Source organism: Lipotes vexillifer, unplaced genomic scaffold, assembly GCF_000442215.2.
Source record: "Lipotes vexillifer unplaced genomic scaffold, Lipotes_vexillifer_v1.1 scaffold1359, whole genome shotgun sequence".
NCBI lineage: Eukaryota > Metazoa > Chordata > Mammalia > Artiodactyla > Lipotidae > Lipotes > Lipotes vexillifer.
The window spans coordinates 1,385,276-1,412,192 of NW_006771596.1; the positions used below are offsets into that span (position 1 = coordinate 1,385,276).

At 49.0% G+C, this 26,917-nt stretch overlaps 1 protein-coding gene across 1 annotated transcript in view; it reads left to right on the forward strand.

Moving 5' to 3' along the window:
• Positions 1-2,270: 2,270 nt before the first annotated feature.
• Positions 2,271-26,917, forward strand: part of CCM2 (CCM2 scaffold protein) — a 56,804-nt gene continuing 32,157 nt past the window's right edge. The window contains exons 1-3 of the mRNA XM_007447022.1: positions 2,271-2,594; positions 17,662-17,817; positions 24,008-24,181. Of these exons, the coding sequence (XP_007447084.1) occupies positions 17,719-17,817; positions 24,008-24,181 (273 nt within the window). The 5' untranslated portion in view covers positions 2,271-2,594; positions 17,662-17,718. The remainder of the gene's footprint in view (positions 2,595-17,661; positions 17,818-24,007; positions 24,182-26,917) is intronic.

Below are 26,917 nucleotides of genomic sequence, written 5' to 3' on the forward strand. Positions count from 1 at the left end.
GCGGGGCTCCCGGGGCGGGCCGGGCCGCGGGGGCCGCTCGCGGCGACATGGAGGAAGAGGGCAAGAAGGGCAAGAAGGTGAGCCTGCGGGTCACGTCCTCCCGAAGGCCGGGTGGGTGGGTGGGGGGCGGGCTGGACCCAGACCGAGGCAGGCGGAAGGCGGAGGGTCTGGGCTTCGGGGGGCGAGGGGAACACGGGAGGGTCCCTCGGGGCCGCCCGTCGGTCTGCCACTGCGGGGCGTGGGAAAGTCTGGCTTGGGGAGGTCCGTGGAGGGGAGTTCTGATTTAGGAGGTTCGGCGAGGGGAGGCTAGGCGTGGGGAGGTCCGGGACAGGAGTCTCGTGGGACTCCAGCGTGGAGAGGTCCCGGGCGGGAGTCCGGCGTAGGGAGGCCCGACAAGGGGAGTTCCGAGGTGGGAGTCCGGCGTGGGGAGGCCCGGGGGCGCACACTGTTGGAGGTGAGCGTGGCGGGCAGGCCGGGGACCCCGGGTGGACGGCGCACGGTCAGGCCCGGGACAGGGTCGCGGGAGTCGGTCTCCGCGCGATGGAGTAGGAGGCGAGCCCCTGGACAATGGGGTTAGGTGGTCCTTCGCCGGCCGGGCGCGCGGGGGAGGAAGGAGCCACGCCTTTCCGCCCCTTCCGGTCAGTGACTCTCCCCCAAACCCAGGCTCTGCACATGGCCTTCCCCGCGGGTCAGTGACCGGGGGCTGCAGAGGAGCTGGACCCCGTTATGGGCCAGAAAGTTTTCCAGGGTTAGCATCTTGAGAAAATGGGGTGTAAGGTTAATGTAGAAACATTTGCTGCTTAGTTGACTTCAGTAGTGGGGTCCCAAGTAATAGCAAAATCTTCTTCATGGTACAGCCCGTTCACGGTCCGGTCCGACCGGCGCGGGCTGAGTTTTGCTCTACCTAATACCAGCTGAGTGATTTCAGTGACGTTACATTTGGCAGTTGGATTTAGGACACAGTTCAAGAGGCTCCTTAGTCTTTGTAATTTTTAAAATGTGGCTTTAATTACAAGCTAGAGTAATTGATAAAGAAACTCAACATTGTAAGGAGACAAATAACCATGTGAGATAAGCTATCATTAAAATGTAAAATGGATTTCAATGAAATGTATCTTTTTCAAATGCAGGCTTTATTTTATAATCGAAGTGTCTTACCTGTTATTTTCGTTTTAGTAAATGTGTGTGCACTTTTATGTGCACGTTTAAAACAGACCTTGATAAATCCTCTGATCTGCTCTTCAGAGCCAGCTGTGTCCTTCAGTTGACGATTACTCGTCACAAGTTGTCCCATTTTAAAAAGGTATTTGAAATGAAGTGTAGCCAGGTGCTCTTCGGGGGATTGTGCAGTGCTTCTTCTCTCACTTTCTTTATTCATTGTTTTGTTAGGTTATTAATACACGTGTGTAATTTAAGTGCAGTATCAGTTGCAGTTACGTACAAAGATGGTTTAAGTCTGGAAAACAGCCCAAGAAAGTGATTCAGCCTGCAAGCATTGGACCACAGAGGGATACTGCCCACCAAAAAGGGGGAAAGCTGAGTTTAGTGTTTCTACCAAAGCTGGTAGATGCCTTCACAAGAAATGTAGTCAGTTGCGTCCTTTCCTGTCACAGATAGGCAGGTGGGCCAGGGCCCTTATAGGAGAAGGCCTGTCACCAGTGCTCTTGACTGCCAGCATTCTGTAGATAAGCTGGCTCAGTCCTAGCAGAGGACCGATCCTAGCCACACGGTACCTTCCACAATCAGTCCGAATGGTGCCTGGTAAGGAGAGTTATTCCCTTCAAGTGGGTACTAGCCCATCTGATGGGGAAGGATGAGAACGAATTTTTCCCAGAACTTTCAACCAGCTCTGGAAGAAACATTTGAACATTCAGCATATTGAGAGAGACAGAGAAGTGGTAAGACATTCCTGAGCTTTTGGAATAGAACCAGTAAATCTCAAGAATTTTATAGTGGGGGCAATGGAAAGATTCAGGCATAGAGAAGATTAATACATTTCACTGTCTCTATTAGAGGAGATAACCAGTTATTACACAGTTGCCTAAGCCAGGAGGTTTGTGTTTTCTGTGTACTCTGCCACTGCCGTATTCATTTTCCTACAGGCAGGCTAGACAGAGAGCTCTGGGGCATAGATTTCTATCCAGGCCACGACTTAGCACACTTTACCTCTTGCTCTCAGCCAATCACAAGCCAGTAGAACCTTCCTGCTCTGCTCCCCCATTCAATGTGAGGTCACCTCCAGCTCAGTCAATTTGATGCTTAAGTTGTTCTCGTTATCGTAAATTAACTAGAGCTATCGATTTTAAAACTTATACACAAATTCAAGCTGAAGCAGCGAGTAATGACCTAATAGTTTTATGAAAGTACCATTTGGACATTTAAATTCTCTTTCCAAGTTAGCTTCCTCAAAAAGTGCAGATTTAAGCCTTTAAAAATGTGGATTGATAGGTTCTTTAGGTCTTCAGATGCTTGTCTTGGTGTTCTGTCAAGCAGTTATTCAGGCTTGTTCTAACGTGGCCTGTTTCCTCAGGACAGGACTCATCGAGCTGCCAGAGAACCAGTAGACCAGAGTGGATTTCATATAAAGTGCACAGGTACAGCCCTGTCCTTTCTCAGGCTACCTTGGCACATATGATGAGGGTGACCGGAGCCAGTAATGTCCCGTGGAAGGTGCTGGGTGATGGGGTGTGGGAGGAGCTGATGAGGAGATCGGGAGGTCTGGGGTATGGACGTGTGGACAGAGAAGTCCACTAGCTGCCAGAGGCCTGGGACCTGGGGAGTAGGAATGACCATGGAGGTCACTCTCCTGTCTGAACGTCCCCAGAGTGACTGGTACCTTTCAGGCCACCATTCCTGCTTGGGGGTTTGGAGAATGAGGCTTCCTCCTTACAGAGCAGACCCAAGTTCCATGCATTTTGATACTCTTCTGTTAGGATGTAATTCCTTTTTGTAGGAAGCTTAGGTGTACATTTGAGTTGGATTATGTGCATTTTTATAAAAACACTTGATTCAGATGTGGATCACAGCCTTTGGGAAGACACAGTAGTGGGAAGTCACCCTTGGCCCTCAACCTTGTTCAGGTCCCGGTTTCTGCTGCTTCTGCTGCTGTCGGGGCATAGGTCGCACCACAGGTAGCCATGATTTCATCCTGAACAAAGTTAAATAGTTTTACATTGGTCTATTTTATTTGTATTCTTTAAATGAAAAAAAAACAAAGGTTATAAAGTACCCTAGAAATGTAGGACTTGGTGTAAATGATAATGAGGCATTATTATTAATTTTGTTGGGTGTAATATTTGTAATGTTTTGTCAAGTTCTGATCTGAAAGACATATACACTGGGGTATTTATAGGTGAAACAATATGATTTCGGAGATTTGCTTTACTCAGACTAGAAAAAAAAAGAAGGGAGACAGCTGAATGCTTTGGCAGTGGTTATTCATTTTTCGTTATTCTGCTTGCTTTTGTGAATTTTTGAAGCTTCCATAAGAAAAGTGGGGAGAAAAATATTCCTCTAGGTTATGGGTCCCCAGTTATCAGCCCATGTACTTGCCAAATCATCCCTTAGCTAGTGTCTGTGAGGAAGTGGGAGCTTGAGCTAGACCAGCCCTTGGGCAGCCATACCTTCTCTTACAGGTATGTGTGCATATGTGTAAGTGTTTGTATAGCTGAAATGAAAGTTTAAAGAAATAATTATTACTACAAGCAGGGCACTCTGATTTTTTTTATTCTGTTCTTTTTTTTGTTTTTTTTTTTTAAACTGCTGGTCATGACCTACTAAATTGCTTTTATAACTATATTGATTCTATAGGTGTCACAGCCATAATATGGGTTAACAAAGTGAATTTGGGCCTCTATACCTTGTTTTCTTTCCTCTCGGATAGTTGTCACAGTGATTCTTCGATGGCAGTGTTGCACCCTGGGGTGAGGAGGCCGGAAGACCACTGCAGGAGGTATCTGGTGGAGACCAGACGTCAGGCCATCAGTAGATGAGTCCAGAATAACTGGCAAACATGAGGCTCATTCCTCTTCTGGTTTGGAGAATTACCGTTTACACAGTATCATGTATTTATTAATTTTCTGCATTAGGAACTGTAAATTCCCTGGTCTTCTTCAGTCAGATTGATAACCCACTGATCATGATAATTTAGGTTCAGAAAGCACATCAGAATCTTCTAGTACTTTTCTATTTCTGCTCTGAGCATCGTTTGAGAGGAAGACATTTTTATGACCAATAGTACTGCAATAGGGGGCTGCTCTGGAATGGGAAGGGCTGTCAGTGTTCTGCCCTGTGAGGTCAAGGACAAGTGCCTTCTGTACCCAGCAGGTTTGGTCACTGCAGTTACTGTTAGTCTTTTATTTCTTCATTTCTGCCAGCAATAATAACCCACCTGCTCCATCCTCATCACCACTCTGTGGTGTGATGCAGTTAAGTACTGTAGATTTAGCTGATTGGTGTGAAATCATCCTATTTATTTATTTGGGTGCCTATTACATGCTCAGTACAGTGAGAAGGGCTGAGGCCATCTCATTTTATTTGGAGAGTAAGCTGCTCACACCATGTTAGAGAATGACAGAGGGCCAGTTCCCTCATCAGGAGAGACAGGTAGGCATCAGCTAATTCCACCCGGGAGACCATGCATGTGATGGTACAGAAGCAGGCAAGGTGGAGACTGAGGCCCTGAAGTGCTGGGAGGGCTTGGAGCCCAGGGTGTTTGTGTGTAGGGTTGGTTTTGGTCCCGGGTGCAGCTGAAGCCATTGGAGGTTTTCATTCATTGCTTTAAGAACTGTTCATTGTCACTGACTGTGCGCCAGGTGCAGATGCTGGGGAGACAGATGAGGTCTGTGGCCACAGAGCTTGAAGCAGAGCTCAGAGGACAGATGAGGATGGATATTAGGAAGTGTGATTTGATAAGAGTGGATAAGGAAACCTTTTTGTTATGAAGACATCAAGTACAAGTGTAGAGAAAATCTTCTAATGCAGATTCAAATGCCACAATGTCAAATATCATCAATGCATGAGCACGTTGTTTCAGGTACACTTTTTCCTCATCCACTCCTGCTCCCCAGGTGTTATGGGCTAAACTATGCCCTGCGCCCCCAACTCATATGTTGAAGCCCTGACCCCCCCAGCACCTCAGAATGCGTCTGCATTTGGAGATAGGGCGTTTAAAGAGGTGATTAAGGATAAGTGAGGTTGGGCTTCCCTGGTGGCGCAGTGGTTAAGAATCCGCCTGCCAATGCAAGGGACACGGGTTTGAGCCCTGGCCTGGGAAGATCCCACATGCCGTGGAGCAACTAAGCCCGTGTGCCACGACTACTGAGCCTGCGAGCCACAACTACTGAGCCCGCATGCCACAGCTGCTGAGCCCGCGTGTCACAACTACTGAAGCCCGTGCGCCTAGAGCCCGTGCTCCGCAACAAGAGAAGCCACTGCAATGAGACGCCTGTGCACTGCAACAAAGAGTAGCCCCCTGCTCGCTGCAACTAGAGAAAGCCTGCATGCAGCAACGAAGACCCAACACAGCCAAAAATAAATAAATAAATAAATTTATTTTTTTAAAAAAAAGGGTAAGTGAGGTCACTAGGGTGGGCCCTAATCCCATATGACTGATGTCCTTATAAGAAGAGGAAATTTGGACAAAGAGACACCGGGGATGTGCATCCAGTAGAGAGATGATGTGAAGATCGGGGGAAGATGGCTGTTTCCAAACTGAGGAAGCGGCCTCGGGAGAAACCAGCTCTGCTGACCCCTTGGTCTCGGACACCCAGCCTCCGGGACTGCGAGAGAATAACTAACTTGTTGAAGCTGCCAGGTTTGTGGTGCTTTGTTCAGGCAGACTAAGTGGGTTATTTTGAAGCATACCCTAGACATCATGCTGATGTGACAAGAGTCTAGTGCAGTCAGTCCTCTGCTAGGACTGGTTCGGTGGGACCTGGTCTCATTCTAGCCTGGAGGTTCTGAGGACCTGGTCTCCACTGTCACCTTAGACGTGGACGAGCTACTCAGATTGGTGGGACCACCTGCATGTGCTCTGTGTGGGCCGCAAACCGCACACTCACTGTGGCCATGTGACCTAGGGTCTGTAGCAGGGGATTGGGCTGAGCCACATTTGCCCAGCCTCCGTGCCATTGTCCTGCCCCGTGTTCTTTGTGGGCACTTTCACTGCTCCATTCGCTCTTTCTTATCCCTCAGTCCAAGGCCAGTGGCCATTCTTCAAATGTGACGCTCAGTGTTAATGGTTATGCAGTTGCGACAGAGTTTAGATTTGGAGTTGTCGATTTAGCAGAAATAAAAAGGACATTTTTTCTTAGCTGTGTGCTGGTGCCAAAAATGTTACAGGTTTTCCTCCGAAGTGTGCCTGAACAGTAGCAGTTTTCTGCTGGATTGCGTTAAGAATTAGGGCATTTGATCACAGGCCTTAGATGTGTTCAGTGCCATGAAAAGAAATCCTCTTTAATGAGTGCAGTAGGAAGTTGGAATTTGGGCTTTTGTTCGAGGCTTAGAATGGCGAATTGCAGTGTGTATCTTGTAACCCAGGAGGTGGAAAGAATAGTTGAATTCTGAAAGTGAGAAAAATGGTCAGTCTGACCCTGTTGTGTTACCTGGTGTGGGAGATGCTGTGTTACTTGTTACTTGTCACTCTGAGAAGAAGAAACTTTTATTTATTTGAATCTTTATTATTCATTCTATAGTTTGAAATGACATGCAGTTTTTTCCCCAGATCTCTAATATGCTTCCTGTGTGTCGTTACTATTAACTCTACAGTCAGGTGTGGTTTAGAATATTCCATTTTCCCCTTGCCGTTTACACGGTGGGGATACAGTTTTATTAGTTTAAGGCCTTGGACAGACCTACGTGTCAGGTATGTTATCCTACTTGTCAATGTCAGGAAATGTTCTGGGTCTGACTGTGTCTAAGGGTTTTATTACTGCCGGTAGAGGTGTCGCTCTAAATAGCTCTTACATTTTATGTTCTGAAATATGCATAGTAGCTGAAGCAGACCTGCCCATGTTACATCCAATGTCAGACCTATTTTAGGCTGTGTTCTAAGCCTCCACATAAAACATGTGCATCTTCAGTGCCACTTCTTGGAGGAAGAGTCTACAGCCACAGTCTGCTTCCTCCGCCCCCCACGCCCCAAGCATTTTATTATGAAAAGTTTTCAATACACCAAAGTTGGAAGAATTTTATGGCAAATACCCATATACCCACTGCCTAGATTCTACCATTAATGTTTGGTATATTTATTTTATCTCATGTCTACCCATCTCTTCATCTTTCTACCTGTCCATCGACCCATTTTATTTTTCTGATGCATTTCAAAGTAAATTGCAGACATCAGTTCACTTTGATCTAAACACTTCAGCATGCGTATCATTAACTAGAGTTCAGTATTTGTTTACAGTTTTCTTTCGCTGTAAAATTTATGGTGAAATGGACACATCTTAAATGTACATTAGCTAAATTTTGACAAAAGTATACACCTGTGTAACCCAAACCCCTGCCAAGAAATAGACCATAATCCTCAATCAGAAAGTTCCCTTCCTACCTCTTAGGAAGTCCCTTTCCCAGGCAACCATTGTTCTGTATTTCCACTATAGATTATTGCTGTTTGGATTAATTTCCAATGTACATTAGTACTGTCTGAATTAGTTTTATCTGCTCTAGAACTTGATACAAATGGATTCATACAATATACTTGTGTGCAAGAACCTCTTTACTCAGCATAATGTTTTTGAGATTTATCCATAATGTTGTATGTATCAGTTATTGCTGAGTAGTAGTCTGTGGTACATATATACCACAATTTGTTTATCCGTCACCTTTTGTCGGGCATTAGGGTTCCTTTTAGTTTTGTATTATAATGAAAAGCTGCTGTGAACATCTGTGAATGACCCACTGTGTGGACATATGTTATCATTCCTTTTGGACAATAACTAGTAATGGAATTGCCCAGTTATATAGGAACTATATATTTAACTTTGTAAAACACTGCCAAACTGTTTCCTACTGAATTTTTGTGTGCTAATTCTGTCAGTTATTGAGAAGAGGGGTGTTAAAGTCTCCAGTTATTGTTTTAGGTTTGCTTGTTTCTCCCTGTAGTTCAGTTCATTTTGGCTTCGTGTATTTTTTTTTTTAATAAATTTATTTTTTTTTTAAATTTATTTTTGGCTGCGTTGGGTCTTTGTTGCTGTGCGTGGGCTTTCTCTAGTTGTGTTGAGTGGGGGCTGCTCTTCGTTCCGGTGCACGGGCTTCTCACTGCGGTGGCTTCTCTTGTTGCGGAGCACGGGCTCTAGGCTTGCGGGCTTCAGTAGTTGTGGCTCACGGACTCTAGAGCGCAGGCTCAGTAGTTGTAGCATGTGGGCTCAGTACTTGTGGCTCGCGGGCTTTAGAGCGCAGGCTCAGTAGTTGTGGCACGTGGGCTCAGTAGTTGTAGCTCGCAGGCTTTAGAGCGCAGGCTCAGTAGTTGTGGCATGTGGGCTCAGTAGTTGTGGCTCGCGGGCTTAGTTGCTCCACGACATGTGGGATCTTCCCAGCCCAGGTCTTGAACCCGTGTCCCCTGCACTGGCAGGTGGATTCTTAACCGCTGTGCCACCAGGGAAGCCCCCCAGTACTCTCTGAGTTCTCGCTTACGTTTGTCACAACAAGATGCTCCAGGTTCATCTGATACTTTCTTGTCCAGCCCCGAGCTTGACATTTGTCCAAGGAGCACTGGTTGCTCTTGGTGGAAATGATATTTAGAAACCAAGATGTGGTCAGTAGATGTGCTTATTTCTACTGGGGTGTTATTACTTCTAGATCCTAGACTTCATAACCCTGATTTGTGAGAAAGTTATTCTGATACAGTCTACTCCTCTCTTTTGCAAACAGGAACCTCTTTGGTGTTATTTTTTCTTGACAATATTTTCTGGAGCTCTTTCATTATGGGTATGTAGTTTCTTTATTCTTTTTTAGAGCTGAGTGGCATTTTCTCCTGTGGATTAATATAATTCATTTAAACAGTAGCCTGTTTATGGACTTTTAGGTTGTCATTTTGCTCTAACAAAAAAATGCAGATATTAGCTTTCTACCAACCTTTCACATGTGTGTAAATGTATTTATAGGATTAATTCTTGAAAATGCAATTATCAGGAAAGCATATGTACATTTGTAATTTTATAAATATTGACACATTGTTCCCCATAGTGATTGTTCCAGTTTCTCTTCTTCATTTAAAAAAAAAATATATTTGGTTTGTTTATTTGGCTACTTGGGGTCTTAGTTGTGGCATGTGGGATCTTTAGTTGTGGCATGTGGGATCTAGTTCCCTGACCAGGGATTGAACCCAGGCCCCCTGCATTGGGAGTGTGGAGGAGTCTTAAGACACTGGACCACTAGGGAAGTTCCTAGTTTTTATTCTTAATAGCAATTTATGATGAGAGTGCTTTTTTTTAATATCTTTGCCCGCATGGCATATTTCCAAGTTGTTGAATATTTGCCAAACTAGTAGATGAAAATGGCATTTGCTAATAATTTTGGATTTTATTTTCCAAAGTGCACTTAAAAGTTGATTTTTTAAAAATAATTAATTAATTAATTTTTGGCTGCATTGGGTCTTTGTTGCTGTGTGTGGGCTTTCTCTAGTTGTGGTGAGTGGGGGCTACTCTTCGTTGCAGTGTGCAGCCTTCTCATTGTCGTGGCTTCTCTTGTTGCGGAGCATGGGCTCTAGGCATGCAGGCTTCAGTAGTTGTGGCACGTGGGCTCAGTAGTTGTGGAGCATGGGCTTAGTTGCTCTGTGGCATGTGGGATCTTCCCGGACCAGGGCTTGAACCTGTGTCCCCTGCATTGGCAGGCGGATTCTTAACCACTGCGCCACCAGGGAAGTCCTGGTGCTTTCTGTTGGTTTTATTTATTCACTTATCCATTTTCTTTGATTCCCCAGTCCTCACTCCTCTTTCATGCCCCTCCTTCATTGGCAACCATCCTTACCTATTTGATGCAGGTCCTTTTGTTTGTGTACCCTTGTAAAATGTTTATTATTATTATTATTATTTTTTTCCTTGCGTTATGCGGGCCTCTCACTGTTGTGGCCTCTCCCATTTGCGGAGCACAGGCTCCGGACGCGCAGGCTCAGTGGCCATGGCTCACGGGCCCAGCCGCTCCGCGGCATGTGGGATCTTCCCGAAACGGGGCACGAACCCGCGTCTCCTGCATCGGCAGGCGGACTCTCAAGCACTGCGCCACCAGGGAAGCCCAAAATGTTTATTATTTTGATGTGTGTTTTTTTTGTTTGTTTGTTTGTTTTTGCGGTACGCGGGCCTCTCACTGCTGTGGCCTCTCCCGTTGCGGAGCACAGGCTCCGGACGCGCAGGCTCAGCGGCCATGACTCACGGGCCCAGCTGCTCCGCGGCATGTGGGATCTTCCCAGACCGCGGCACGAACCCGTGTCCCCTGCATTGGTAGGCGGACTCTCAACCACTGCGCCACCAGGGAAGCCCTGATGTGTGTTTTTAAGAATCTTTTTATTTTGAAATAATTTCAAACTTAAGAAAAATTTTAAAACTGGCCCAGGAGCTCCCCCTAATTCCTTAGCAGAATTAGCGCTGAGGTGGTGGCGTCTATGGAGGCGGAGTTGCATGTGCACTGCCCATCCCCTACGCTCAGCAGGTTCTCGGCATCCGTGTACACATCTCCTGTGTTGCTTCCATCACATTCCTGACTACGTGCTCACCAGGGGTGCGGATAGGTTTCCAAAGGCCATCCTCTTGGCTGCACCAGTCTCTTCTGGTAGCCCATCACCAGGGGTCAGGCTCTAGTAGAGATGCTCATTGACTTTGCCCATGGCAGCGCTTCCTTTGTGGGTGCTTACATGGGCTCCATGAAGATTCGACGCATGGATAGGTTGTCACGTCTGTCCTGCAGCAGGGAACCTGGATGTTTGCCTCTTGGTCAGTGTGTCCAGTACGTTGGGCTGTGGGACACTCATGATCAGTCATGCAGGCAGCTGCAGCCTTCCATGGGTCATGCACCTCAGAAGTGAGGCAGGCTTTACCATCTGTGACCTGGGTCCAGTCTGGTGGGCGAGGCTCTACCTGAGTCAGCAGTGTGGGTAAGGTAGTGGACCTTGCTTCCTCTGGGACCAGACCACATGCAGCCTCCTGTTTATGGAAGTGCATGGGTTTTATTTACCTTTAAGTGGAGCTCTTCTTTCTTTTCGGCGTTTCTGGGGCGGGTCTCACCTTATGAGAATGCAGTTGGGAGAGAACTTGTTCGAACTGTGGTCGAGCTGTCATCGTTTTTCCTTCGGTGAGTGTTCTTCCGCCTCATCCCATTCCCACCTCGGGCGCTCCTCTCCTTACGGGAGAAGCGCCTTCTGTATCCCAAGGGGCCATCAGGGATTGGCATCCTCTCTGTTAGTGGCTGGGGGGTCAGAGTGTGACATGCTGTCCATGATGCTGTCCAGATGGCCCACAGGTGACCCGGGGAAGCCAGGCCTTGGACTTTGCTCTCCTCATGACCTGCCCCTTTAGACAGAGGTGGGTGGGTGGCACGTAACCCTCGCAGGCGGTTCTCTCTGGGAGCCATCAGTCTGCTACGACTCCCACAAGAATGAAATCCCACCATCACTCGGCACGTGCTGGCTGGGCAGCCGATGGCGAGTTCAGGCAGTAAAGGTCTGCTGTTCACTTTGCCAGGTGTAGGCAGACTGACTTGTTTTCTTCCCAGAGGGCACAGCTTTCTTTCAGAAGGCACTGATGATGTCTGAGGTGGCACATGGGGAGCCATCAGTGGCAGCAACACATTCAAGCCCGGTTGCCATGCCAGGTGGCATGGGGACTGCGGCCCTGCTGTTTGAGGTCTCCATGCACCAGTGGCTTCTATTACGCTGACTGGGTGGAACCTCGGACCCAGGCATGGGTTCAGTAGTGCGTCTTGGCCCCTTTAGGGGTGCCAGCAACTCTTGCCGTGCATTTGGCAAGGCTTGCCACGCAGGGTCACCTACACCAGCCTCCAGGCCCTCCCATCAGTGCCTCTGTAGCTTCTCTCCCAGTTACACGGGCCGATGAAAACAGCTAGTGCAGCTCAAATGCAGAAACCACAGTCAGTGTTCAAGTCAACAACACAGGAATACGTGGGGCCTGGGGGTCCTCGCCCTCCTCCCCACGTACCCAAGCCCCCCAGTTCCCGCACCCCAGGCTGGGCTCTTGTATCGGTTGCCGTCTCCTCCCACCCAGTTGCTCTACAGCCCCTCCAGCCAGCTTGGCTTTTCCCTTTGTCCTGTTGGAACACCAGCGTATAATAAAAGATCCTGTTTACGATTACAAGTACATACTTTAGGGTTAAAATGAACAGAAACATCCAAAATCTCTATAAGAAAAACTCCTGAAACACACAAACATGGACTTGAAGAAGTGGAAGACACCTGTGTTCGGGTGGGATAGTGGCATCGTGACTGTGTCTGCTCTCCCTGAATTAATTTTTAACATGATCCCAATAACAATACCATGGGGCTTTTTAATGGAATGAGACCTCTTGACTTAAAGCTCATTTTTGTTACGCACAAGCAAGAACTATCTCTGAAGAAGAAAAATGAGGGAACAGCCCCAGATTGGGTTGTGCTGTCTCGCCCCCGATTGAAGCTGTGGGGTTGTCCTGGGATAAGCTGCAGGAACAGAGGAGAAAATACAGAAACAGACCCCCCTCCATGGGGAAACTTGAGTGCCCAGTAAAATGGTGTTTCATAGCAGTGGGGACATCTGAGTAATGGGTGATATTGGGGTAACGGGACAAACGTGTGGAAAAGGATGAAATCAGATCCATCCTTCCTAGTGTACACAAGGGTGAACAACAGGTGGTTCAGAGATTTAAATAAAAGCAAAAATAATTAAGCCATAGAGGTACTAGGCAAAAACATGGGTGAATTCTTCAATGATCTGGGAGATGAGGAAACTTTTTTTTTTTTTGGCCGTATCGCGTGGCTTGTGGGATCTTAGTTTCCAGACTGGGGATCAAACCCGGGCGCTCAGCAGTGAAAGCGTGGAGTTTTAATCACTGGACCGCCAGGGAATTCCCGAGGAAACTTTCTTAACTATTATTCAAAATTCAGAGCAAGGAGGGGAAAGACCAGATCTGATAACATAAACATAAGCAAAGTAAAAAGACAACAAATCGAGAAAATATATTTACAACTTATAAAACAAAGAGCAAATATCCCATATATAAGGTGCTTCTAAAAATAGGGAAAACAAAGGCTGAGGACCTGAGAGGAAAAAACAAGTCAAGAGATGGGAACAGACAGTTCACTGAAAAAGAAACTCAAATGGCTTTTAAATGTGTGAAAAGGCAACTCAGACTCTTGCATAATAAGAGAAATGCAAATTAAGAGCACGCTGAGCTGCCTTTTCTCACCTTTCAGGCCAGCAGACATCCCTACTTGGTCAGGCAGGAGGAACCGGCCAGCATAGCTCCTGACAGGGCATAAGGGGCTATGTCTGGCTGAACTCTGGTGCCGTGACTGACCCAGCATCCCACTTCAGAAACCTCCCCCAAGGAAACATTGGCAAAAACACGAGGCAGTTTGTGCACCAGGCTGTTCATTTTGGCCTCATTCCGTCCCTGGGGTGCAGGCTTGCTAAACCATGCTGCAGCTTCACAGTGGGCCGGGGTGGGAGGGTGCAGCCTAGAGCCCTATCTTAGATGATTATCTAGAGGGGAGGGGCAGACCTCTCAGCATGGGCCTTGTGAGTTTGGACCATGTAACAACTTAAAGGATTACAATTGAATCCAAACATTAAAAAAAAAAATTACTTAGAAAAATCAAAAGCAAAGTATTAGTAGAAATGGCAAAAACAAACAAAAGACATAACCCCACAGAAAAGAGTTATTTCAAGTAATTAAATCATAGAAATTCGACAGCAGTCCGGCAGTGGGACATGCACTAAGGACAAGAAAAGCAACAAAAAAACTTTAAGCAAATTGTTTTCAGTAATCATTTTATTAGTAATAATACTGGTATTATTGCCACTGTTCCATATGTTTTAGGATAAAGTGGAACTGTTGTTACATTAACAACATTACACACTGGCTTTCACCATAGGAGGAGTGGGTAGGTGCAGATAATACCAAAGAATGTGATCAATAACCCTGTAATCCTACTTTGGATTGGAAATATCACTGTGAATTCATAAGGTTTTTCTCCTAAACACAAAGTGCTTATTTCCTCACTCTCTCTGGTGCCAAGTCCCAGGCGCAGTGAACACCCTCGGTGAGTGGTAGTGGGCCTGAAACAGCACTTTCCTCTAGAAGCAGCAGTAGCCAATTCTATGTCTGAGGAGCCCTCAGCAGCTGCCAGGGTCCACTTTGAAGAGGCCGCCGCTGGCCGGGGTGGGACAATTGGATCGTCCATAAGATGATGACTAATGGATTGTTTAGCTCCAGCGATTCCAAGGAAGCAGCATTGCTGAAGAGAAAGGATGATGCATTTAACTTGACTTTTCTGAATGATCTGTACCTCAGGGTGACCAAGTAGTCGAGGAGGGAAAAGGTCTCTTTATGTAAATGTTTCCACTAATAAATGATGAAGGAATTGTGGAACCAGACTGTTGAAAAATATCCAACTATGAGACAAAGGGGCCAGGCCGTAGCCATCAGTGGCAGGTCACTGCCCAATATTATGTGCCCCCTGATGGAAGCATTCTTGAAAAAACATCACACTTGAGTTAAATAAAGCCTCACGGTCTAACCACCGGTCTACAAGAAATACAGGGGCTGAGAAGCATCCTCAAAGTTCTGACAGAGATACAGCCTGCAGGAGCCAGAAAGTGGGATATTCTACAGGACGACCTGCCCTGGCTATTTAACAAATGCATCAAGAGACTTAAGAATTGTGTCGGCTCAGGGCAGTCTATCAATGGACCTGATTTGCATCTTGATTTGAACAGACTATTAAAAAAAAAAATGTGAGTCTCTTGGTGAAAAATTTGAACACCAATTGGATAGTTGAAGATTTTAAAAAATTCCTGTCAAGTTTTAAAGCAAAATAATGCTACTGTGGCTGTTTTTTAATTTTTATTATTATTTTTTAATAAATTTATTTAGTTATTTATTTTTGGCTGCATGGGGTCTTTGTTGCTGCACGCGGGCTTTCTCTAGTTGTGGCGAGCGGGGGCTACTTTTCGTTGCGGTGCACGGGCTTCTCGTTGCGGTGGCTTCTCTTGTTGCAGAGCACGGGCTCTAGGCGGTGGGCTTCAGTAGTTGTGGCACGTGGGCTCAGTAGTTGTGGCTCACGGGCTCTAAGAGCGCAGGCTCAGTGTTCGTGGCGCACGGGCTTAGTTGCTCCGCAGCATGTGGGATCTTCCTGGACCAGGGCTTGAACCTGTGTCCCCTGCATTGGCAGGCGGATTCTTAACCACTGCACCACCAGGGAAGTCCCAATATTTTCTTATTTTTCATCTTTCGCTTTATGTTCTAGGATAAAGTTGGCAAGCTTTTCATGTAAAGGACCAGATAGTAAATGTTTTAGGCTTTATGGGCCAAGAGGTAACATTGAGGGTTTTAAGTAGGTATCACATCAGAAGAGAGAAAACAAATTTCCACATTTTCATTGATGAAATTCAAAGTATGATAATCACTGAGTACAATTTTTTTGTGACTCAATCCTAATAGGAATGGAATTCTTTTGGGGGGGGCTAACATTTTGCTTAATTGGGGTTCAGAGTTAGTGCTGTCGATCATCAAGTTGATTGGAATGTTCATTTGTAAAAGTGCCACCATATTCCAGGTCACTAATTTGGCTTTCAGTTACACCCATTTTATTATTCAGCCCTTCTACTGAACTCTTTATTTTGGCGATCATATGTGTAATTTCTAAGATACCTTTCTTGTTTGCTCTGTCTGTCTCTGTCTCTCTCTCTCTCGGCTGTATTTATGGATGCTGTTCTCCTCAAATGCCTCTAAACCCTCTAGAATTTAAGCCCCCATCCAGTCTCTCCTTTACCCCCTGTGCTCCCTGCCCTTTATCTTCCATGCTGACCCTGGTGATCATTGTATCTGTGAAAGCAGGACAGGTTGGCTGGTATGTGCAGCTGGTGGGCTTCCTTTAGTTTCCTGTGTTTCCCCGGGAGGGGCAGCTCTGGGACTTTGGAAGGGTGGGCTGTGTGTCGCATGCAGGGGGACCTCGTGGGGAGCAGGCAGTAGACTCAGGCCCCACAGTCACCAAGATAAGTCCTGGGGGCTGTTCCACCTCCTGAGGTCTCTGAATCTCACTCCTGGTTCCCTTTCCCTCAGGGCTACCTGATTCTGCTCTGCAGGGGCAGCTTTTAGAAAGGAGAAAGTGGAGTCCAGACAGTACCCACGGTGCCCTGTGTGTCTAAAGAGATAAAGGGATAGTCCAGTCAATACCAGATGTTTATTCAGACAAATCTAGTGCAGTACTCCTTACCCGGTTTACTGTGCTTTCTACATCTGCGGCATGTGTAGTAGTAACTGAGGCATGAAATTATTGTTCTGAACCAGTCTTTTCAGAATCAGGAAATACTAAACTTTGTTACAGTTTAAATTGAAACATATGAAATAGCCATTTTTATGGTCAGAAAACTGTTGAAAATTAGCACTTTGATAAAATCAAATCTAATATTAATCTAATATTAATAAATCTAATGTCAGTAAAATTGTGTTATATTTGTTATGTTTTGAGCTGTGAATATGGTCACTCTAAATCATCACTCTAATTAACCAGAACAGTTAATTAAGTAGCCGTTCCTGTTTGCGGCCATTCTGGAACATCTAGAGAGTGTAAGGGTCTTGACCATCAACAAACCCAACTTCTCCTTTTCAGGATCAGATTTGACCCTGAGGAAGTTAAAGTGAGCTTTGCTCAAGGACATACTCTTTAGTTTCAAAGTTGCATCTCAAACGCAAGAGTCCTGGAGGCAGGTAGAGGCTTTTGTAGGCTGAGGGTCATGGAGACAGTGTGCTCTGCACAGGCCCCCTGGACTACAGTGCCCTGAAGCAGGCAACAGCCGGCCGGAAACAGCCAGGTCGGCGGGTCCCACCACATAGGTGATAACGCATGTCAGGATGGGGAGCCCCAGCAGTGCTCTCAGCTTGCTTGCTTACTCTTTCTAACTTTGTCGTTTGGATTTGCAGAATGGTCGGACTTGCAAAATAATGTCCTTCAACTGACTACACGGTATTGGCTAGAAATGTGGGGAGGCCACCCGTGGGCTCTGCGTGCTAGAGGTAGTAAGGAAGATGCACTGGCTTTGTAAGAATATGGGGTGGTCTAGTAAGAGGATGTGCTGATTTAATTAGAAGATGGGCTGGTTCAATAAGAAGATGGGCTGGTTTGCTAAGAAGATGGGCTGGTTTAGTAAGAAGACGTGTTGGTTTAATTAGAAGATGTGCTGGTTCAGTAAAGAGGTGTGCTGGTTTAGTTAGGAGATGTGCTGGTTCAGTAAGGAGATGTGGAGGTTTAGCTAGAAGGCGTGCTGGTTTAATATGAAGATGTGTGGGTTTACTTTACGTCTTTTCGTGCATGCAGCCTGTTTGGATTTTGCCAGCAGTTTTAGGGTGTTGCCTGCCTCAAACATTTTTAAAAAACTGTAAACAGCTTCAGTGGGGTTTGCAGAAGGAAGCTGTGGTTTCTGGTCTTCCTGTTCATTCACATGTTTTTTTCAGAGGGAGGGCTAACATCTGACCATATTTTTCAACAAGCTCAGAAGTGAACAGAGGAGAATGCACAGTAACTATCGGCAGAGGGGGAGGAACCAGAATTCCTCCAGAGAAATTCCTCCTCACACAGACTTTCCAGCGGGGTGTTCCATGGAGAACGAGGTAGGTGCAAACCCAGCGTGGAAAGAGCCATCTAGAATGATCGTTTGGGTCTTGTGACCTTTGTTTTGGGAAGGTGGGGTGGAGGGTTCCTGCTGGCTTCCGGGTCTGAGAACTGGCAGCCCCAGTGGCCAGCGAAGTGAGCAAGGTGAGCTGTTTGTAGGTTGTTGGGTTCGTCCATCTTCGCTTAAGGAGTAAGAGGCTGCGGATGTCAGGTCTGCTGAGGAAGAGTGACGTTCATGTAGATTTGTAGTCAGTTAGGACCCAAGATCTGAGTTGGAAAATGATTTAGGGAAGAGGTTAAGAAAGAGCACTTTCACAGTGCAGGCTCGCGCCTGGAATTTCACCCGTGACGCCTGAGGGAAGAGGAGTGCCCGGCAGGAGTGGCCTCTGCGTGCCCGGCAGGAGTGGCCGCTGCGTGCCCGGCAGGAGTGGCCTTGGCCGCTGCGTGGACGGTCAGGCGCAGTGTGTGTCACCGGAGCAAACCGCTGCAATGGGGGAGGTCAGGTTCACGCCTAGTCCTGAGATGGGGAACTTGAGGTCGGTAGGAGGTCCTGGGGCGCGGGCTGTGTCGTACTCCTTATTTGGGCCTCTGCGGCACCTAAGAAAGGCTCTTTTTCTGTTGGTAGGCGCTTAACTTTCTTTTTAAAAAGATAGTGAATCTGTTGACTTGCTTTACAGGGAGTTGGAGTTAAGATAGGCAACGTTGAGATGAAGTTTTAAACAGTGGTGCTTATAGGAGAGGATTTGTCAGGGTGCTTCGGGCACTTGGGCGGGGGTGAATCTGGGGAGTAGCTGCTGCCTTGCCCAGCTGGACAGTTGGACAGTGGCTCTGCCCAGCCCACACTCTGGCCTGGGTGTCTCTCCCTGATGTTGTCCTGCAGCCCTGTGGAGCCTGATCCCCGCTGAGCAGTCCCCCCATCTCTCCCTCAGCAGAAGGGGCCCTGGGGCAGGGAAGGGGGTCCCTTGAGGTGCAGTCCCAGTGCCGGGCACATGCCAAGTGCCCATTAGACGTTTGCTGAATGCCGAACTGAAGGACCCCAGGGCATTGCCCTTGAAGCCTTTGTTCTGGGGCGGTTTTGTGTTATTAACTAAAGGAGTAGGTAAGGGTGCGTGAACACTGTACTGAGGCATTCGAGGTGCCCAGTGCGGGTTTCCTTCCTTCACTGCCACGCGCTTTCTCTAGAATGCGAGTGACTTGGTGTATGTCACCTTATTATTCACTTTGGTCCGCAAGTAGAGGCCACTGTCCCATGAGCAGTTGTGCTGGTTCCTTCAGCACACGCAATTCATACTATAAATGAATAAACAGACAGTCTGACGGAGAAGTTAGCCTCTGAGAATTTGTTTAGGAGATGCAGTTACTCGGAGCCTGGTCACCCCAAGTGAGATGCTAAGTCAGGCTTTAATCTAACAATACCCAAGGCCGGCCTGGCCCCTGGTCCCTCCTCTAGGAAAGCGCTAAGTGGGCCAGAGTTTGTGTGTGTGTGTGTGTGTTGAAGAGCTACATTTGAGGTTTCCAACTTCAAAAGTTGTTTCAGGCATAAGATGGAAAATATATTGTAAGAATACTGTAAGCATCTAGGTATCACTTCTGAGCCAGTTCAGAAGTTCTGCACGGTTCTAGGAAGCAGTGTGTGTTCCATGTGAGAAGTCTGCAGATGCCTGACAGGGCCACCGAAGCCCCGCATCCCCTCCCTGGATCTGTGCCTCGGACCCTTGGTTGGTTCCTTCCACACTCAGGGCCCCCATTTCTTCACGAGAGATTCGGGCACAGATGGACACCGGGTGGCACTCGGTGCCAGGGCTCCATTCACGAAGAGAACCCGTGCTTGGCGTTGTGCTCCTTCCAGGGGCTAAATTGCTCCTTTTGTCTTTTGGGGTCAAAGATGGCAAGATCATTTCAGTGATGATGAACATGGGCGCTCAATGAAAATACCTGTTGAGTGAAGGATGAACAATTACACAGGCTAAAACCACTTTTTAAAACTCTGTATTGACTTCGAGGCTATGCCAGTGAATTAAAGAATCCACAGTCGTTTAATGGAATCCTGATTCTGTGCATTGGAATATTCTGTTTCTAAAATTAATTAATTTATTTATTTTTGGCTGCATTGGGTCTTTGTTGCTGCGCGCAGGCTTTCTCTAGTTGTGGCGAGCGGGGACTACTCTTCTTTGCGGTGCGCGGGCTTCTCACTGTGGTGGCTTCTCTTGCTGCGGAGCACGGGCTCTAGGTGCATGGGCTTCAGTAGTGTGGGACGTGGGCTCAGTAGTTGTGGCTCGTGGGCTCTAGAGCGCAGGCTCAGTAGTTGTGGCGCACGGGCTTAGCTGCTCTGCGGCATGTGGGATCTTCCCGGACCAGGGCTCGAACCTGTGTCCCCTGCATTGGCAGGCGGATTCTTAACCACTGCGCCACCAGGGAAGTCCCAGAATATTCTTAATTGTTCTCAGTTTATTTTTTTCAAGCAGAACTTTCTTTTACATTTTCATGTTTAAAAGCAACATAGGCTCCAAAATCTGAGGTGCCCACTTGTTCATTGTGTTTCTGGAAAAGCTGAGGGGCCCCCACTCCCAGCCGTGTCTACTTTCCAGCTCCTGCAGTGGGAGCAGGGCGCGCACCTCCTGTGTCACACGCCTGCTGTCCTCGGGTGGAGCAGCCGCCCCCGTTCTGTGCTGAAACAGGGTGAGGCGGCAGAGGAAAGCTGCAGGTTTGCTGAGGTGCATTTCTTTACATAATGGTTTCAATATTCCACTTTCGGGAGGCTCATCCACCTGTTGAACTTATTTGGGATGTTAAAAAAAAAAAAGCACATGAAGCCTGGGGTATGCAACACTGAGGACTGAGTTAGGGAAGCTGTGTCTGATTTCAAATCAGTCATGCCAAGTTCATGCTTGGCCAGGTGGTCTTGTGTGCAGCCTGGGTTCCGGGGCGGCTCCCCTCGCCTCCGCCAGCCTGTGAGCAGTAGAGGGCAGGCGCCATTATTCGTCACGGGGCCTCACAGGGCCGTGCCTTGTTGCCAGGGTAGCTCCTTTAAAAACAGGGCATTTGGGCCCTAAAGTACACCTTCGAAGCACCTGGCTTGCAGTTCTCATCATGGATTCAGTTCCTGTTCATCTGCTTTGGGCTTATCTCCCCCCGCTTGACGGTGACCACCTTGAGGGTGGGAATTCCGTCTCATTCCCCCACAGGGCCTTCCTGATGCTGGCTGGCACAGGCATCAGACACTTTACTGCTCCCCTGTAGGGTGCTGGCTCCCAAGAGGTTAAAGGCAGCAGAAGATGGAGTGGGGCTCAGCATAGGGAAAGCTGATCCTTGAGCAGTAGGAGGCGTCTGCAGTGGGCGTCTTGGTTTCCTTGGCCTGCGGGGGCCAAACAGATGAGGTGTATGGGCTGGCAGAGGGTCTCTCCTTAAGGTGGGTTGCAGGACTCGGGCTCTGGGTCCTTGCCACACAGACTGATTCTGTGTGCGGACTGTGACTTTATGACCTGTCCCTCAACATTAAAATAACAGCATGGTTTGCATGTGGTCTGTGGACCTGGCGATTTGGCACGGGCTTCTTGGTAAGAGGCTGACCTTGGCAAACCCCTCGTCTCAGAACTGGTTTCCTGTTGCTTCCAGGTGTAGAGGAGTAGCGAGGTAGAGCAGCAAACAGGTTGAGCTGAGCTGTTCTCGTGCGCCATCAGGCTCAGAATCAACCATGGGCTGTGCCTGTGCTGGTTATGATGTGGGAGAGTGAACTTTGTGAGGTTACCAGGTAGAAATGGTGTTAGGGACAGATGTTTACTCCGGCCACTTTGGGATATAGGTCATCTGTGTAACATTGTGCCGCGTGTCTCAGTACTTCCACAGCCCTAGGGAAGTGCCTTGCACATCACAGGAGCTACGAGGCTCTCAGTGCAGATAAACAGTCAAGCAGAACAGGATCGAAGAGTCATGTGTGTGCCATTGATCGCCTCGGATGCCAGCCAGAGTGGCAGTTACGGTTCAGGGCCTGGCCTGACCAGCCCTCAGTCAGGCTCGTGAAATGTGATGTTTACATTACTCAGCTCTCAGTGTCTCTTGCTTTCAGTGTAAACTTTACCATCGGTGCTTGTCTGGCAAATTGTGGGTGACAGTGTCCCACCGTTTCCACGTGAGGCCTACATTGCGGTCACCTGGTCCAGACCCCGCCCCCCCTGGATTTCACCTGAAGTGCCTCACCCTCTCTTCCACTCGCCGAATTTGTGCTGGGGCTGACAACTCCTGTGGGATCGAGGAGAAAGAAGCCTGAACGGGCCCCCGGGGCGGGCTGTCTGAGGGCTGGGATCAGCCGTCTCCGGCTCCTCCAAGGAGCCCCCTCGCTCCTCTGTAGTTCATCTGAGACTGTGGAGATGATGCTCTCCTTATGATGATGGGATTGATTATCTTGTCTCCCTTAACCTTTCGTGCTTTTATCTTGTCTCAGCTTAAGTGTAAGCAGTTGTAGGCAGGAACTGTACTCATCCTTTAAAAACAAAATCTTATGGACAATTTCAAATGTAAACAAGAGCAGAGAGAAGTAAATGAAGCCGCACACAGTGCAAGTCACGTCTAGCTTTGATCCTCCTCAGCCCTGAGGGCCTCACATCAGCATTATTCCCCCAGCCGCCCCCCCCCCCCCCGCCACAAGCCTTCCTGGGCTGAACCTGCCCAGAGCTGTGGCCACACTTCACCTGCTTCTCTGCAGTTGCTCCGCCCCCGACAGCACGAAGCGCTGAGAGGCTGCATTGGGATGGGCAGTGGGAACTCGGTGGGTATCCAGCGCGAGGAGGGGCGCTCCAGTTTTAGTTGTGGTGGATCAGTGGGGTAAAAGGCAGCTATCCAAGGGCCAAGTGCTCAGGGGTAAGGCGTGCAAGTCAAGGAGCAGAGGAAGAAAGCCGGGCTCCGGCTATAGAAGGAGCAGGAAGAATGCTGGGGTCCACTTGGCTGAGGGCGTGTTTTGTGTGGGGCGGGCCCTGCAGGACCTCCTGGAGACCCCCGAGGCCTCACCTGCCTTTGTGAGGGAGTTAGGCCCCCTCTCCATCCTCCATCTGTGAGATTGACAGGCTGCCGAGGCGCCTCACAGGCTTTGTTTTGGGTGGGATATGGCATGTGGCTGAATTTCCCCCTTGCAGAGGATAAACAGGAACGAGAGCTTTTGGTACATGTTTGGTGACATAGGCATTTGTTTCTTGTAAGTGTTGGTCAGAGCTAGGCCTGCCCTAGGTTCCGGCCGCTGTCTGGCGTTGGGTCCTGTGCAGGCAGGTGAGCTGCAGAATCACAGACAAGACAATGGAAGGTGACTTCTAGGTCTGGTGTGGGTTACCACCTTTGGGTTTCGCTGCTGTGTTTGGTGATGTTTCCCTGCTGAGGCTGCACATTGGCATCTTGTGTTCTCTGGTTTTACGTTCCTTTGCGTGACTGGAAGCGGTCACCTTTGGCCTCTGTGTACAGGTGCCCAGTGCCCGTGCCTGACTCTCTGGACATCTGTGCCCGCGGAGGGCCTGGAGGGCTCTTACAGAGCTGCAGGGAGGGAATCCTGGGCCTTTTCCTGGGGCCCGCAGGCGAGGTTGACTTTATTCTCCCCGCTGTCCCTGGCTCTCCCTCTGCAGGTTTACTTTGATCACAGGGTTGGCCTCCAGGCCCCTCTAGACACTGACCACGGGGTGAGGTCACCCAGGTGCTGATCAGCGCCCTGGGCCCCCGAGGCCCCGGCGGAGGGAGGGGAAAACAGAGCGCGTGCTGCGTTGCTGTGTTCCTACGGGAGAGGGAAGAGGCGGCCCTCGCGGCTGTTGAGCTGAGTTTCCTGTTGATGCCACAGCCCTGGCCACACCTCCCCGCCTTCTCCAAGGACTCTGCAGTGAAGTGACCCAGTGGAGCCGGGAGGTCACTTCAGAGAGCAATGCTGCATTTTTGTCTTCTGAGGGAATCTCCCCCTTCCTGCCCCTTCTCGCCTCCTGAGATTACTCACCTTGAGAATTGGCCCTTGACCTTGTAAGTGTCCATGAACAGGTGAGGGACCAGCCCCTCGGTGCCCGAGGCGGCACTGGGCCCGGCCCACCTTGGCTGGCAGTAGCCGGCCTGTCTGCACGGGGACCGTGGTGGTGCTTCTGGCCACTTCCGCTTGTTAGCCATGGGTACAGCGCAAAGCCTTTGTGAATAATGAACTCCAATCATTGCCGTTTCTGCCTGCAGCCTGGAATTGTGTCGCCGTTTAAACGAGTATTCCTAAAAGGTGAAAAGAGTAGAGATAAGAAAGCCCATGAGAAGGTGACAGAGAGGCGCCCTCTGCACACTGTGGTGCTGTCCCTGCCTGAGCGCGTCGAGCCCGACAGACTGCTGAGCGACTATATCGAGAAGGAGGTGAAGGTAAGTCCACGGCCGCAGGACCCGCCTGCCCGTCGCCAGCAAAGGCCCCCTGATGCACCAGACGCTGCGGTTCTGGGACCCGTCCCCACGCACACCTCAGGTGACTCCCACCCGGCGGTGCCCCTGCGGTGGTGTGTCTGATAACTGGGTGCCCAAACCCCAGGTCTCTGTCTTCTGGCCCCATTTCTGGCTTTCTCTCCAGTAGCAAGCTGCCTCCTTTCTCATAAAGGCTGGCCGTGTGTTTCGGTTCCTTGGTCAAGGCTAAGAGCTATTCCGTGTGCCATTGTCACAGCCTAGGACACGGGCTCCTGAATCCTGTCAAAGCCCGCATCCACTTGTGGGTAAACATGATGATGCGCACTAGTGTATTGTCAGTGCTTCCCCTAAACACTACATGAAAAGAAATCAGAGAGAATGGGAAAGGAGACCGCGGTGATGAGAGAGGCCCGTGAACTTGCAGAGGGTGCTGACGAAGGTGGGGTGACAAGTTCACAGAGCCCACGGAGCTGGACCTGCGTCCCTCAGAGGACGCGGAGCTGTCCAGCTGGACCCGGGGGCTGGGGGCGCGTGGAGCACGGTGTGGGCTTGGGGGAGGGGTTTGCCCTCACCTGCCACAGGGGGAGGTGGGAGGTCTCCCTGGTAGAGACATGACACTAGGGGGGCTTTAGACGTGGGGACATCTGGCCCGGAGGAGGGTGGGGAGAGACCCAGTATGAAGATGAGCTGATTAAGTCAAAGCCTCTGTCCAGAATGGTGAGAATTGCCCACCCCGTTTCCCTCAAGCTTCCAGATAGGCCTGCAACCAGGCCTCTCCCACAAGGGGATCCTTGGAGGAGTGCTTTCATGTGGAAGCCACACAACCCGCAGAAGTGCTGCCTCGAATGACCCTGGGGTGACCACCCAGCCAGCCTGAGAGAAGCTGACAGTCTGCACCTCTGCCCGTGCACACGGCTTCTTTCGTGGGCAGTCAAGGAGAAGTACATGTTTGAGGAAGACGTTTCGTCTAAAGACAGAGCCCAGGACAAACACAAGACGTAAACGTGAATGCAACCGCAGCAGTGCGGAAACTCGGGGAAAAATAAAAATACATAATGTTGTCGGAAAGATAAGAGGAAATACTGTTAACTGTGAGACAACAGGATAACAGGTGGAGACAAGAGCTTTTGGAATTAAAGGATCTTAATTGTATGTCGTTAAAAAATTCATTAGAGGGCTCAAAAGGTAAAGTCAGGGCAGTCACGCAGAAAGAAAAACCAAGAGACAAGGAGATCCAAAATCAGTAAACGGAAGATGAGAGAGGGAAGAATTTATAGGAGCCGCCCAGAAGGTTCACGCTCTGCCTCACGGGAAGAAAGAATGGAGGAGAGTGGGAGGGGGTGGCTAAGAGAGCGCCGGGAGGGCATTCTGCAGAAAATTCACCGGCAGACATGAGCCTCACACTGCTCATGATGACCAGACAGCGAGGTCTCTAAAACGTGAGCCCTCAGAGCCCGTTCTGACGAGGTTCCTGGGAGATGTGCTGCCTCGGAGCACAAGGACGCACCAGGAAGGTGGGAGACGCAGATCCAGAACCGGGGCTCTAAGCACGGAAAAGAACAGAGGGAATTCCCAAGATGGGAATCTGAGGAACAGGCTAGGGCAGCTCCGGGAGGAGAGAACACGGATGGTTTTATGTGTTGGAGCAGGGGCTGCTGGAGACTTGGGAAGATAGGATTGTACCTTGAAAACAAAGCAAGTGGAGGGAAGGGTAGGCCCATATTACACCATGAAAATTTAAAGTTTGGGGACTTCCGCATCCAGGAAGAGGGAGTCGACATATTTTCCCCTATTCCTCTCACTGAGTACACCTAAAAATCCTGGACGTTAAATATGCAACAACCATAAGAAGACTCTGAAAGGTAGAGTGACGGCAGACCAGCCAGGGACCTTGCGACCCAAGGGGTGAGTGCCCCGGTTCTCTTTTCCTCATGTATCCCAAGCTTGGAACTGAAGAAGCTGGTGACCCAGAACAGCCAACAGGTGCACACAAAATCCCAACAAAATTCACTCTCTGGCCAAAGGACCAGGAAAGGGATAGCTTAGCAGGACAGAAAATGTTTTACAACACCTGCTCAGTTCCAACCAAATGTGACTGAAAAACCTGTGGCCCCACTGCTACCTCTACCAGCAAAGACTGTGTAGAGGCCAGCACCCACCCCAGAGAAGGCTGATAGGGAGCTGGGGCTTTATGCCTGATGAACCCCTAGTGGAACTGCGGTGTCATTGGAGACCATGTGGGAATTCTGCCCTCAGACAGCAGCATTGTGACGCACACCACCCCTCATGTCACTGGGCCACTTGGGGAGCCAGAGCGCCAGCCATGTCCAGCAGGGAAGAGGAGCCCCCCACTCAGGTGGCAGCGGAGGCCAGTAAGGAGTCAGCCCCTCCCCCTGGTAACAGAGTGTGCTCCCCTCCCCCCGTGGGACTAGAGCAGATTTCTGACACTTGTGTCCTCAGAGTCCTGGAGGGAGAAGAGACGGGGTGAGGTGGGGCTGAAAAGCTGATCAAAGGAATCATGGCTGAAACTGCTGTGATTTGGTAAAAGACAGACTCAGAGACTCAAGAAGCTCACCACAGACAGGATGAACCCAAAGCAGTCCACACCAAGACACGTCATAGTGAAACTTCCGAAAAGTAAAGACAAAGACAGAGTCCTGAAAGCACTGAGAAAGAACACTTTACCTGTAGGGAAAACGG